This window comes from Daphnia pulex, chromosome 2 (assembly GCF_021134715.1).
Source record: "Daphnia pulex isolate KAP4 chromosome 2, ASM2113471v1".
Lineage (NCBI taxonomy): Eukaryota > Metazoa > Arthropoda > Branchiopoda > Diplostraca > Daphniidae > Daphnia > Daphnia pulex.
This window is the reverse complement of record NC_060018.1, coordinates 4971696-4984084: the sequence shown is the minus strand read 5'-3', so window position 1 is coordinate 4984084 and position 12389 is coordinate 4971696. Positions and strand designations below refer to the sequence as shown.

Genomic DNA, 12389 nt, shown 5'->3' with positions numbered 1-12389 from the left:
TGTTTTAGGCAGCCTCTAACCAATTACAGGAGGATGCATCCGAAATAATTGGCAAATCGAATGAAACAGCAACAACAACAACAGCAGACGAAAACTAAGGGAAATTAATTGGATTTGCCATAAAAGTCAATTATATCGGCGATTGACTTGCAGTCTCACGAAAACAAAGTTACGTCCGCGTTCTCTTTTAAGAGCAGAGATACTACAGCCGGATCTGCCGGCGGCCGGTTTCGCATCGACACACGTACGCACATTCTTATGCTATTTTCTTGTTGTTGTTTTCAAACTAAATTTATTCTTATATAGGAAAAAAAAAAAACTACGAGCAGGAGGAGGACTATACGGTCTGACGCATCAGCGCGACCGGCGCCTGTCGCCCGTCACTTTTTTTTTCTCTTTCTTTTCTTTCGGGCTTGTTCAGCATATGCATTTAGCATATCCACCATACTATTTATCCATGGTAAAAAGAAAAAGAAAAAAATTATTATAATAAAGAAAAAAAAAATGTTTTTTTTTCTTTCTTTCTTTTTCCTTTTAATGCATGTACACACAGAGAGAGCAACATGTACATATCGTATATATACCGCCCAACACAAGTACCTAACGAATTCACCTGGGGGATATACGCGACGACGTCTTTCTTCTTCTTCTTCTTCTTCTTCTTCTCACACACGGTTGACTGCCTCCTCTTTTTTCTTTTTATTTTTCTTTCCTGCCCACCACCACCACCCCACTCTAGGAGCAGCCCTCCCGGTCTAGACAGTGAGGGCTCCTATACGTTGGCGACTCTTTGTATAGATGTGTGTTTTGTGGACTGTGAAGACGAGAGAGAGAGAGAGCACGCGGTAGCCGAAGAAGAAGAAGTAGTAGTAGATGTATAGCAGCCACAAAGTGTGTAGACGTGTTATTGTACCATGCTGTGTATATATACGCTCGTGGATCATCCCAGTGGCAAGTTCAGTTGAACCAAAACCGCCAAACCAGTGTCATGTTGGCCACACTTACTCGGCGACTCTTTTGAAACCCAAATTCACACGATCGTCGACTTATCGTATCGCAAGACACACGCACACACAACTCGGTTTCATCATCTCCGAACCAGTTTCTAGATTTGAAATCTTTTCAAATTATTCAACAAAAGTGGTGGCCATGCTTCGAATTGGTGTTCTACTCGTGTCCGTCTTCCTGCTCGTCGGATGTTTGTTCGATCCGGCGTCGGGACAGGAGCTCAGACAGCACCGGCATCACCACGGGGGTCGATCGCGGACGTCGACGGCCGCTCCGCCGGCCATCACGGACGAGGAGAAGCTGAACGCGACGGAAACGGCGAAAAACCTGTTGCAGACGAGCCCCAAAGACGCTCTGATCGTGACGAAACGGCGCTTTTTGCGCAAGGATTGGTGCCAGTCGCAGCCGCTCATCCAGCGGATCGGCCAGGATCAATGTCTCAGCGCCACGGTCCTCAATCGCTTCTGCTACGGCCAGTGCAATTCGTTTTTCATCCCCAAGAATCAGCTGAAGGAGGACGACGGAACGGATCGGCAAGTGGCCAGGGGAGAAGGAGACGAGGCGGCCGGTGCCGTCCTCGGCGGAGCAGGTATCGCCGCAACCGCCAAAGCCTTCCGGTCTTGCGCCGTCTGCCAGCCAAAGAGGACCAGTTGGGTCACTGTCACTCTCAAATGTCCCTCGCTGGTGCCCAACATCCGCCGGAGACGAGTCCTCATCATCAACCAGTGCCGATGCATGCAGCCGGAATCCTCTTCTTGAATTTGTCCATTTCATTCCGGAATTATTGTCTCTTTGCTGCCAAATTTTTTATATTTGTAAATTATACTATTTACCCGCGCCTATAATTCAAACATCGAAAACCCACACGGGATTTATTAAAAGCCCGCCAACCGTCCGCCGTCGTTTCATTCCGCTTTTATCCCCCCCCCCCCGTTTATTTGTTGTTGATGAGAAATCGAATTGAATAATTTTTATTTCGTGTTCCTCAAAATTGTATTGTAAATTACATAATGAATAATCCTGTACGTATTATACGAGATATTAATAGAAGCAATGATGTACATTTTTCGAGAGAGAGAGAGAAGAGTTTGCCCTTTATTGTGTTGGGCCAGTCGACAGTTGACAGGACGCACGGGCACACAGACACGGAGATGAGCGCTGAAAGGGAATTGTGCGTGTCTCATGAGGAGTCGACTGCGCTGCTTGCATTGGCGCCATGTCGCTGCTAGTTGTAACAACTTGTCTATAGACACAATGATAACAATGGAGCCGTCTTTTTTCTTCTTCTTCTTCTTCTTCTTCGACTTGTTTGGTCGTCTTGTCTAGCGGCTCCTGCCATCCTCAGCGTTCACTCTTCTTCACCTTGCAAGGGCCTTATTAGTTGACGAAATAAATCTACCGCTGCTATAACTCTTTTTTCCTTTTTCCTTTCCTTGCCTACCTTGAAACCAAAAAATGATGAAAGAGACGGGCGCAAACGTCATAATGACTCTTCTGGAAATTGCTGGTTTCTTATTACAATTCCGTCGAAAAATATTTTAGAAGAAAGAAAAAGGACGACGACGACACCAACAGCCGGTCTGGTGCCAGTCGCGGAAACGACCAGCAACCGACACATAAAAGAAGAAGAAGAAGAAGACCAAACCCAAAAGTCTCTACTGGGCGATGAGAGAAGAGCGCAGTGGCGCCGTTTCCACCTTTTTGGTCGTCGTCGTCGGTCGGCTCGTCGCGGCGCGACATGTATAACCGGCAGCCAAAACCGAAAGCAGACTCCCAAAACAAAAAGGAAAAAAACAAACACACAATCTGGTTGCTTTGTCCTTTTTTTATTTTTCCTCCCCTTAAAAAATAAATTTCATTCTTTTCTCTAAGTTCAGAAATGCCCCCCCCCCCCCAACATTGAACATTTCAAACATGTTCGCCAGCAGTTTTTCTGTCGCAGTTTCAGTATAATAGTGTACGTGCGCAACTCATCAGTCATCACTCGTCTGCGGTTACTTTCGACGTGTCACGCTGGCGTCGCCCGGGTTGCGTCATCTATAACAAGCGACGATCAATAGGATACCGGCACTTTGACCAACTCGGCGATTTGCCGAAATTTGTCTGTCGTTATTCTTTCGAAGGGGGGAAGAAAGAAGAAACCAAAAATAAAAAAAAGGTTGTCCACCCACCGCCGCCGTCACTTTCCGCCGACCACTTCACCTTTTTTTTTATTTTCCTGCTGTCTCTTATCGGCTGATTTCGGGTTGTTTGTCAATGGAGGCGATTCAAAACTGATTATCAGCGCGCCAAATAAACGAAAGGGAAAGAACTAAGAACAAGACTCAATATATAGTCAAAAGAAAAAAATGGTTTCATCCGTAGCTACCTTTTGAAAAATAAAAAGGACAGTAAGAAAACAAACAAAAACACGCTGGGAGTGCGTGTAATTTGTTTGCTTTTTATCTATACATGGCGCCTGTGTACTGTTTTCCTCTCTCTCTCTCTCTCTTATACTTATATTTATTTATTTGGTTCTTCTTTTTTTACGGTATTCCACTTAAGTGGAGCGCGCGCACTATTGCTCTCTCTCGTCGTCCCTTTTTCTTGCCATGTCTGCCCGGGTCGGTCGGGGGCCTATCCGCCGCTTTCTGTCGCATAGTACTCATTTTGGGTGCTCTTCTCTCTCTCTCTCTCTCTCTACTCCATAATTGGCTGTATGTCTATAAATGTCTAATGGATAGAGAAGGAGGCGTGAGTCAAGGAGTGGGCGCGCAAACAGGTTGTGTGTGTTGGCTGTAGGAGCCATAGCCGCTTTTTGAGAGATTTCTCCCATATTTTATTCCATCGCGTGTGTCGCTCCTTTTTTCTTCTTTTTTCCCCCCTTCCAGACTGCCCTATTGTTCGGCCGCAATTTGTCCTTTTTTTCTCTCCAGTTTTTTTCTTTTTTCCAACTCAACTCACTTGGGAAAATTAATTTGTTTATCTATTCATTTCCTGGGCCGCTCCCTCCCCGCCACCAAAAAAAGAAGAAGAAGTCTCGGCAAGCCCCGAAACTCGACTAATCCATTTTCCATGCCAATTTGGTGACGACCCCCCGCTGGTGAAGATATATATATACAAATGGATGTTTAGTTTAACAACCAGTTCAGCTTAAAAGAAAAACAAAATGGTTCGGTTCATAAATTGTCTCAAGTGAGAGAGCAAACAAACACAAAGAACTCCCGTGTAGACAAATAATGAGATCTCTCGGTTGTATTGTTTTATTTCCTTATTTTTCCAACCGTCGTCAGGTATATATATGAAGAAGAACATCTTTCATTTTCTTTCTTTTGTGTCGTCGTTTATTCTAAATATACTCAAACATTTCCTTCTGGTGTCAAAGGAAAAGATATGTGTCGTTCCTCCTCCTGGGGATATGCAGTACAGGATATGTTCACTCCATATTCTGCCGAATCAACGGCCGGCCGAGAAAAAAGAAAAAAAACTTGAATAAGAACATCTATATACTATACGCCCCAGCCATCTGTCATCATCTTCAGACGGTGATGGGCGACTCTACTTGGATTTCTTTGGGGTTATCTCCGGCGCGCGCCGTAGTACAGCACAGCAGCAGACCCCCCCATTTCACCCACCCAACTGAATAGCTTAAGTGCTGTGTCGCTGTTATTGTTATGGTTGATGGAAGGAAATGCAAGGGGGAAAAGAAAAATAATACAATCCAAAAATGAACCGAACAAAAGTAAAAAAAAAAGAAAAAAAAAATGAAAATCATGATAACGGGTTTGGCTATAGAGCAGAAAACCTTTTTACTATAAGTTGTTGTTGACATCGATTCGATCTTCATGCCCGGCATCATCATCGTCCAACAACTTATAGAGTGTGTGTGCTGTATAGTAGCAGCTATATGCACACACATGACTGAGCATTCTGTGTGTGTGTGTGTGTGTATTCGCAGCTTTTTGATTTGTTGAGTGGTTTCGAGACGTCGGGCCGGGCCATACGGCGTTAGAGACGCCAGGTCAAATGCGTACAAGAGACTTTACGGCGGACGACGAGGGAAGGAGCCGTCGAGCCGGATGGCGCAATGTCGCCAGGCCCGCACCGAATCAAATACGGCCACGGCAAAGTGAAGTGGATGTGGGCCGGCCCCTATATGTAGCATATAGTATACGTCTGCATGTATACATATGGACAGAGAATGGAGCTTCTGATGTGTATATAGTTGAAACCACGGCAATCGGTACCTGTTGATTGTGCCGTGTATATTTGTCGGCTGTTGTCATGACGACAGAGGAGGAAGATGAAAGGACGGACCTACCCGAGAGCTTCCTATTTCATTTTATTTTTTTTATTTTTGAAAGCTAATTGCTGCAGCGAGAAGAGGCTCAGGCTGAAACCGTTTTGGAGTGGCGCTGTGGTGTGTGTGTGGTGGGAATAAGGCAAGCAAACACAGACGCACGCACCCAAAAACGCTTGTCGCTTGTCTCATCGGATTGGCATCACATGGCGACATTTCCATTTGTTTCTCTCCCAATCACAGCAGCAGCACTCTGAGCCAGCACTTTATATATTTATGTCGCATTCAACAGAAAAGAGCCACTTATGTATTGTTTGAATTTTGTTTTCCCCCCTTTTCTGTTTGGTTCGTTTCCCGTCAGGAAAAACTTTCCAACGATTTCCCATAGAAAATCATCTTGTACAATATCTGTGTGTAGATCACCTAACAGCTTATAATAATAGCGCTCGTTTTAACGCAAAACTTATACTTAGCATTAGCTCTAGTGTAATCAGAGTAAGTAACTACGTACTTCTTTTATGGTAGCTAAAACAGTTACAAAGAAATCCGATTCACGAGCGTTTCCCTCTGGAATCGATCTGCTTTAAATTTTTTAAAATCTGTTTTTAATATAAAAAATGTACATTTTAAAAGAATTTACGATATCCTGATTCCTTTTTAGCGCAGACATACAGATAAAGTGTGCAGTTAAATTGAATTAACGACGGAATCCGGATGCTGGGGATTTCCATTTTTGGGGGAGATGTAACGTCGTAACGTTGATATTTTAATGGGATTTTAATTTCTCGTGTGCTATGGAAAATGGAATCCCTATCAGGGAACTGTTTACGACATCGTGAGCAGCCGTGAGATACCGTTTAAATTAAACGCACTGCCTTCGAGCAGCTGCGAGCGCGACATCTGGTTCCCACAACAAGTTGCAAGAAGAGGCTTCTGCATATTCAAAAGAACGGTTGGCGTATTATATTGTCAGTACAGCGTCGTCTGCAAGATTCTCTTTGCAGTCATGGCGGTCTCGAGGAAAACACGTGGGAAAAGCATAAATGCTCCCAGGAATAAAATCGAAAATGCTGTCAATAAGATGACACCCGAGATTTATTTCGCCCGGAAGTTGGCTTCTAACGAGAAGAAAATTCGTGACAGATCGCTGAAGAAATTGAGGCGATGGATTGCAGCACGATCAGCAGTCCCTGACGGTATTTCCACTTGGTGTCTGTTTGCTTTTCTAAATGTATTCTAAATTCTGGTAATGTGATTACCCGAATTAATTTAGCATTTTCTGAGGATGAACTTATGAAATTGTGGAAGGGACTCTTTTACTGCATGTGGATGTCCGACAAACCCTTGATCCAGGAAGATCTCGCTGAAACCATTTCTGAGCTTGTGCATTCTATTATTGATCGTAAGACAGGCTTGAAATTCATTACAGTTGCACTTAAAACTATGGCCAACCATTGGTCTGGCATTGACACTTGGAGGATGGATAAGTTTTTAATGGTGAGTTTTTTTTATTCCCGTTTTTGTTATTCATGTGTTTTTCTGATAATTTTTGTTTTTTAGTTTGTCAGGAGAATTGTTCGCCATAGTCTAGAGTACCTCGGCAATGGAGAGTGGAAAGAGGAAGAAGTAGATGCTTTCTCACAAATGATATCAGATGTCGTCATGAATGCAAATGAAAGTACAGCAGAACTGAAAGTTCCACTAGGTTTACAGTTGCATTTAGTAAATTTGTTTCCAGAAGAGTTAGCCAAGGTAATGTCTAAGAACACTCTGTACGGCCCATGTCAAAAATCAATTTTTTTTTTTTACTCTGTAGGCTGGTGGTGAAGAACTAAAGGCTTCAACCATCTCAAAAATGATTGAACCATTTGCTAAATGTCTTGCCAAAAGCAATGACTATAGATTGAAAAAAGATATCCATCAGTTTATTTTCACCTACTTGATCAAACAAAGTGATGAAGCATTAGAATATGAGGAACAAGGCCTTGACAAACAAGCCATCATCTCTATGAGTGATGCCAAAGCCAACAGGAAAAAGGCTATGAAGAAAGCAAAAAGAAATCAAGTGGTTGTCCAAGAAAAAGAAGAGGAAGAGGTTGAGGAAGAAAAAGAGGAGGAGGAGGTTGAGGAAGAAAAAGAAGATAACGATGAAAATGTCGAGGAAAACAATGAAGGTGGTGAAACTGAAGACGAAGAAGAAGAGGTTCTTGGGGATGACGACATGGAGATGGAAGAATCAAATTTGGATTGGGGAGCGAAGGATCCCAGAGCCGGGGGCGTCGACGCTATTATTCCTCAGATCAAACCAGATTACAATCAAATAGCAGACATGCTTTTCCAAATGGCATCAGAAAAATCGGTTCGCAGCAAAAATCGGAAAGCCATTTATGATATTGTTAAAAAGTATGTGATTCTTCATACTGGCCATGTTTAAAAACAAAACATAATTTTGATTTTCGTTCCCTTTGTTCAGGTTTCGTGACTTGGCAACCGGAATTTATCCCTTGGCGGTCAATTTCCCTACCGTTGGGCCAGGTCTGACCCCTAGGTCTATGAAGTCAGCTGCCAAGCAGTTCATTAAAGATGAACTGGCAATGACTGCACAGAGAGAGGCTGATAAGCTGGAGATGAAGAAATCGTCTAAAGCAAGTAGAAAGCTCCGTGCAACCGAAACGGACATCTCTGACGAATTATTGGAGGATGTTTTCGAAGGAGAAGACGATGGTGCAGTAGTTGGTGAAGAAGGCAGCGATTTCGCTGATCTTGATGATGAGGATGACGAGGATAGTGACGACAACTTGGACGATTCTGACGGCGAGGAAGACATTTCTGACGAGGACGATGAAGTGTCAGATGAAGACGACGACATCTCAGAAGAAGACGACGAAGATGAAGAAAACATGTCAGATGATGAAGATGCCACGCTGGACGAAGAAGAGGAGGAAGAGGAGAAAGTAGTTGTTGCTCCCAGACCGATTGCAAAGGTACATAATTTCAGCTCACAGTTTTCTTCAGTAAACGATATGATAAATTTTGTCATCAGGTTGTTCCAAGAGTGAAAAAACCAGCGACTTTCGAAGTTGAAAACAATTGGGAAGAAGAAGAAGACACACCTGCCCCTGCTTCTATGCAACAGCTAAAACAGAAACTTAAGGCCGGTAAAAGACCCAAAAATTCTGGCTGGAGCGAGTCCCTAATTAAAGGGGAAACAGAGATCGTGATTCCCAATAAGAAATTTAAAGGATCTGTCAAATTACAGCCTGCTCAAACACCAGCAGCAGCTACTCCTGAAGTAACTTAAGCTTTTACTTTTCAAGATACTGTTAGCCTTACCTTTCTCTTCTCCTTTGCAGAATCCTAAATTGAATACATCCAACAACAGCGGGAACCGACGAGTGAATTTCGTGCTCAACAAAAATACAGCCCAAGGTAAATCTCACCGTGCATGTTCTAGAAAGTGAAATTGATAAAAAAACAAACACTGTACTGCGATAATACAATCCGGAATTGAACTGTACACTCCAATCTAAAACTTGGTACACGTTACACGTAATTCTGGTAAATTAATGCACACAGTGGTCTCCGAATGAATCCTTTTCTTGCTGTTCGCAAAGCTTAGTATTTTTTTTACGTTTGGTTTCCTTCTCGTCCTAAAGAACCGAAAGACTACCAAGAGTCTCTACGAAAGAGCCCAGGAGTTCCACACGATCCTGATCGTCAACCCAGTGGTGGTGGCGTGTTAAAACGAAACGATTCTGCTCGTACAAAAGCGGCCTCTGCGTCCTCTCCTGTTGCTCGTAAACCCCAGCGCGGTGGCCGTGCTGGAAGACCGTTGTCTAGATTTTGATAAGTTTTTTTTTTTTTTTTCACAAAACTTCACACAGTTGACTCACTTCGAAGCCTTGGCATCATAACTCCCCTGTCACCGTTGGACTCTCATAGCTGGAAGTCTATTCCAAATAAACTTGACAAATGACAATGCAGTTGACGGTAAATTGTATTATTTTACCATTGCAATCCAAAACTGCCGGATAAGTTATCCATTTGATTGGCTATTGCTGTAAGTGGAATTTGAATAAAAGGTGTTCGATACGCTTATCAGAACGGTACATGGATTGTTAAACGTTCTTTATTGGTAATCAGTTAGATGCCAGTTCTTACTAAGATTAGATTCGTGTTCTTGCTAATAAATTTGTAAATTTAGATAGCGGATGACTCGTTAAAAGGTGTTGCCATCCAGCGATTGGTTCAAGTACTACATTTTGCGAATTTCATTTGAAACCTTTCTTAGTTTTTTTTTTTTTGTTGTTGTTGTTCCATTTTTAGGCCCACGGAAGAGAATCGACCTAAAATTGATTTACTAGACGGAGACACGAAGTGTGAAAAAGAAAAGGTATGATATATTGATCAGAAAGGCACAATTTAGTTGTACAAACTAACAAATTGTTAGTGAGTAGTGTATCTAGTAGGGAACCGAGCATTGTGGCTCTCAAAGGATAATGCGCTTTTGACATGCAATTGTAAGTTGTTTTTAAATGGGCAGTTGGGGTTATTCTTAGTTTTATTCAGAAAAGTGGCTAGTCGGGGTGATTCTTAGTTTCAAATACTAGTTCTAATTAGTTCAAGTCTAATTTCAAATATTAAAAACATGAAGCGCTGGATCCTGAAAACTCCTAATAGACATTCGATTGATTTTTGGTCGATGGAGTCTTCTAAATTCTTTCCATGTAAACGCCTTCGCATGGCCATTCGGTCTCATCCGGAAGTCGCTTCAAGTCGACCGATGAGACTGTATTGGTTTCCACGTTCTCCGAAATTGTCGTGATGCTTTCCGCTCGCGATCTCTTTCTCTCTTTACCTGTTGAACTGTTTCGTCAATAAGCTGTTATTTACTTATTTATATTTTATGTATATAGTTTTAAGCGTGATTTTCTTTCTTTCTAATAATAATGTTTTTTCACTCACTAGAGCCCAGTCAACGTTTGCGAGAATCTGTGCTTCAGCGATGTCCTGTCTAGATTTTTGGGAGTGTGCATACCAGGAGCACCGCGGAGATTCTCGTCTTCCATTGGTGGGCACCTGTCGCTAGTTAAGATGTTCGTCCCTAGATTGATGACCTCGGAATGCCTGTTAAGAAGGTAACTTAAATCAAAGTCTTCGTCGTCTTCACCGTAGGGATTGATCATATGCTCAGCGACCTTGATGAATTAAAAACAAACAGGAAAGATCTCAAGTTTCGGTGGTTGGTTCGTTAGGTAGTTCAGTCACGTACTTTTAGAAGTCCCATGTAGAAAAGAATCTGTAGCACAGTCCATAATGGAAAGTAAACGTCGATTGAAATATCCGTGCTCCCGTTGTCTGTGTACTGGCGGCCAAAAATACAGGCTATGACAAATGAGTACGTAGACAAGGTGACCACCTTTTTTAAAAAAATACGCCGACCAAGGTTTTAATAAGGAAGAAAGACAATCCCTTTTTTTAGTTCAACTTGTGCATTACGAATACCTGAGTGTAAACTAATGGAATCGAGACCCAGTCGTAGCTCCACAAAATGCCGCATTTGGATCGGAATTCCAACAGTTCCTAAAATTAGACAACAAAATTAATGGGTTCAGTGACGTCGTGCTGATGATGAATAGTGCAACAAGAGTTTACTTTCATGATAAGCTGAGCTCCGTACGAATCGATAATACGACCTCGAGCTTGAGCTTCCCGAAGTCTATGAGAAAACCAGAGTCCTGGTAGCCAATACAAATTCACATCGGCTTCGACTGCCTTGAAAGTTTCCATTTCTGCGTAGGTCATGAAACCTGCATGACATGAATTGATATTGCCAATTCTGATTCAAAGCAAGGATCTTATTCTATGAACACCTGCATTGACAACATCCTCCAAAGATTTCAGACGAGTTCTAACCGACTCCGAAATAGAGCGGAAAACGAGAACGGCCATAAGATTGCAGTTTTGCATTAGGGTTTTTCGCAGCAGTTTGGATTCTTTGTCACAGCCCGGAATATACATGGCGATCGTCAACATTAATCTGGAAAACAAAAACATAGCAGTTTAATACCCAAACCTTATAGGTTTTGTAATTACAAACCTGTCTGGCCATGGTAATGCCATGCATTGTTGCCACCAACGGGTCGCTATCGGTCACTCGACGGACATTTGAATAAAAAGGGAAAATAGGGACACGTTTTTAGACAAGTGAAACATTTTAAAAAAATGCAATAGTTCTCTCGTTCTTTTTTCCTCTTTTTTGATTGGTTGAAAATACCTATGATGGTGACGTAAAAACCCAGGATAAACGAAAGGGGAATCATATTCAGGTATCTGTCACAATACCTGACCACCTGTTCAAATAGACTGCACATGCCAGTGGGGAAAAAAAATTCAGTGTAAGGTTGACATGCGTACAGTACTTTATGAAGAAAGAAACCTTTTCTGTTCACTGTTGAGTGCCTGCAACGTAAACGTTCCAACGTGAAAATTATTAAACGCTTTTTAAATATTGGCAGTGCTGAAATACCTGACGGTAAATTACGCTGACAATACCAAAGGGAACAAGGAAGCAGATTAGTTCCTTGTAACACAATTTGTACAAAGAGCCGCGCCATCTCCACAAAAGGGAAATAAAACTGCCGGACAAATCTAATCCTGGTTTCTTCTTGAGATTCATGTGTAGGAAATTGAGTTTCTCGATTAAAAAAAAAAGGCTATCAACTCAATGACAAGGCGACGGTAAATGCCAATGTCCGTCGATCCGCACTGCCCCAAACTGACTAAAAGGAAATGTGCCTACTGTCAACGAAAAAACTTTTAGCGGCAAGTGCAATGCCGTTGACAAGTCACACGACAAAGTACAAACAAAAGATGCGACTGTATTAGCAGGTGGGTAGAGACTGCTACTAATGCAGTCGCTGGTTCACGACTAGACCTTGTCACGGGATACACCACATCCCTGGTGACCTATTTGTATTCATTTATTACACATGTAAACATTTGCAAATAACGGGTCATTTCACATCCACTAACGGATTTAATTTTAGCAGTCGCGGCCGTTGTATACTATTACGGGTTATATGTGAAGGGTAGTAAAAAA

The 12389-nt window shown here is 42.4% G+C and overlaps 3 protein-coding genes across 4 annotated transcripts; 2 read left to right on the top strand and 1 right to left on the bottom strand.

The window, feature by feature from the left end:
- The first annotated feature begins 26 nt into the window (after positions 1–26).
- LOC124210551 (gremlin-1-like) lies at positions 27–2079 on the top strand. Its single transcript, XM_046608690.1, has 2 exons — positions 27–460; positions 554–2079. Exon 2 carries the CDS (start codon positions 874–876, stop codon positions 1765–1767), a length of 894 nt encoding a protein of 297 aa, XP_046464646.1. The 5' UTR covers positions 27–460; positions 554–873; the 3' UTR covers positions 1768–2079.
- A 4159-nt stretch (positions 2080–6238) lies between these two features.
- LOC124210542 (ribosomal RNA processing protein 1 homolog A-like) lies at positions 6239–9394 on the top strand. Its single transcript, XM_046608674.1, has 8 exons — positions 6239–6483; positions 6561–6784; positions 6848–7039; positions 7104–7690; positions 7761–8271; positions 8331–8579; positions 8641–8716; positions 8944–9394. Exons 1-8 carry the CDS (start codon positions 6294–6296, stop codon positions 9132–9134), a joined length of 2220 nt encoding a protein of 739 aa, XP_046464630.1. The 5' UTR covers positions 6239–6293; the 3' UTR covers positions 9135–9394.
- Positions 9395–9667: 273 nt separating this feature from the next.
- LOC124210543 (bestrophin-2-like) lies at positions 9668–12230 on the bottom strand. Of its 2 annotated transcripts, none has more exons than XM_046608675.1 (10): positions 11817–12228; positions 11727–11749; positions 11565–11653; positions 11388–11433; positions 11161–11327; positions 10943–11097; positions 10793–10870; positions 10560–10706; positions 10253–10485; positions 9668–10153 (listed from the first exon to the last, which is right to left on the bottom strand). In XM_046608675.1, exons 1-10 carry the CDS (start codon positions 11964–11966, stop codon positions 10000–10002), a joined length of 1242 nt encoding a protein of 413 aa, XP_046464631.1. In that variant the 5' UTR covers positions 11967–12228; the 3' UTR covers positions 9668–9999. The 2 variants fall into 2 exon arrangements, with proteins under 2 accessions (XP_046464631.1, XP_046464632.1); XM_046608676.1 differs by having other exon boundaries at positions 9999–10169; positions 11817–12230.
- Positions 12231–12389: the final 159 nt, after the last annotated feature.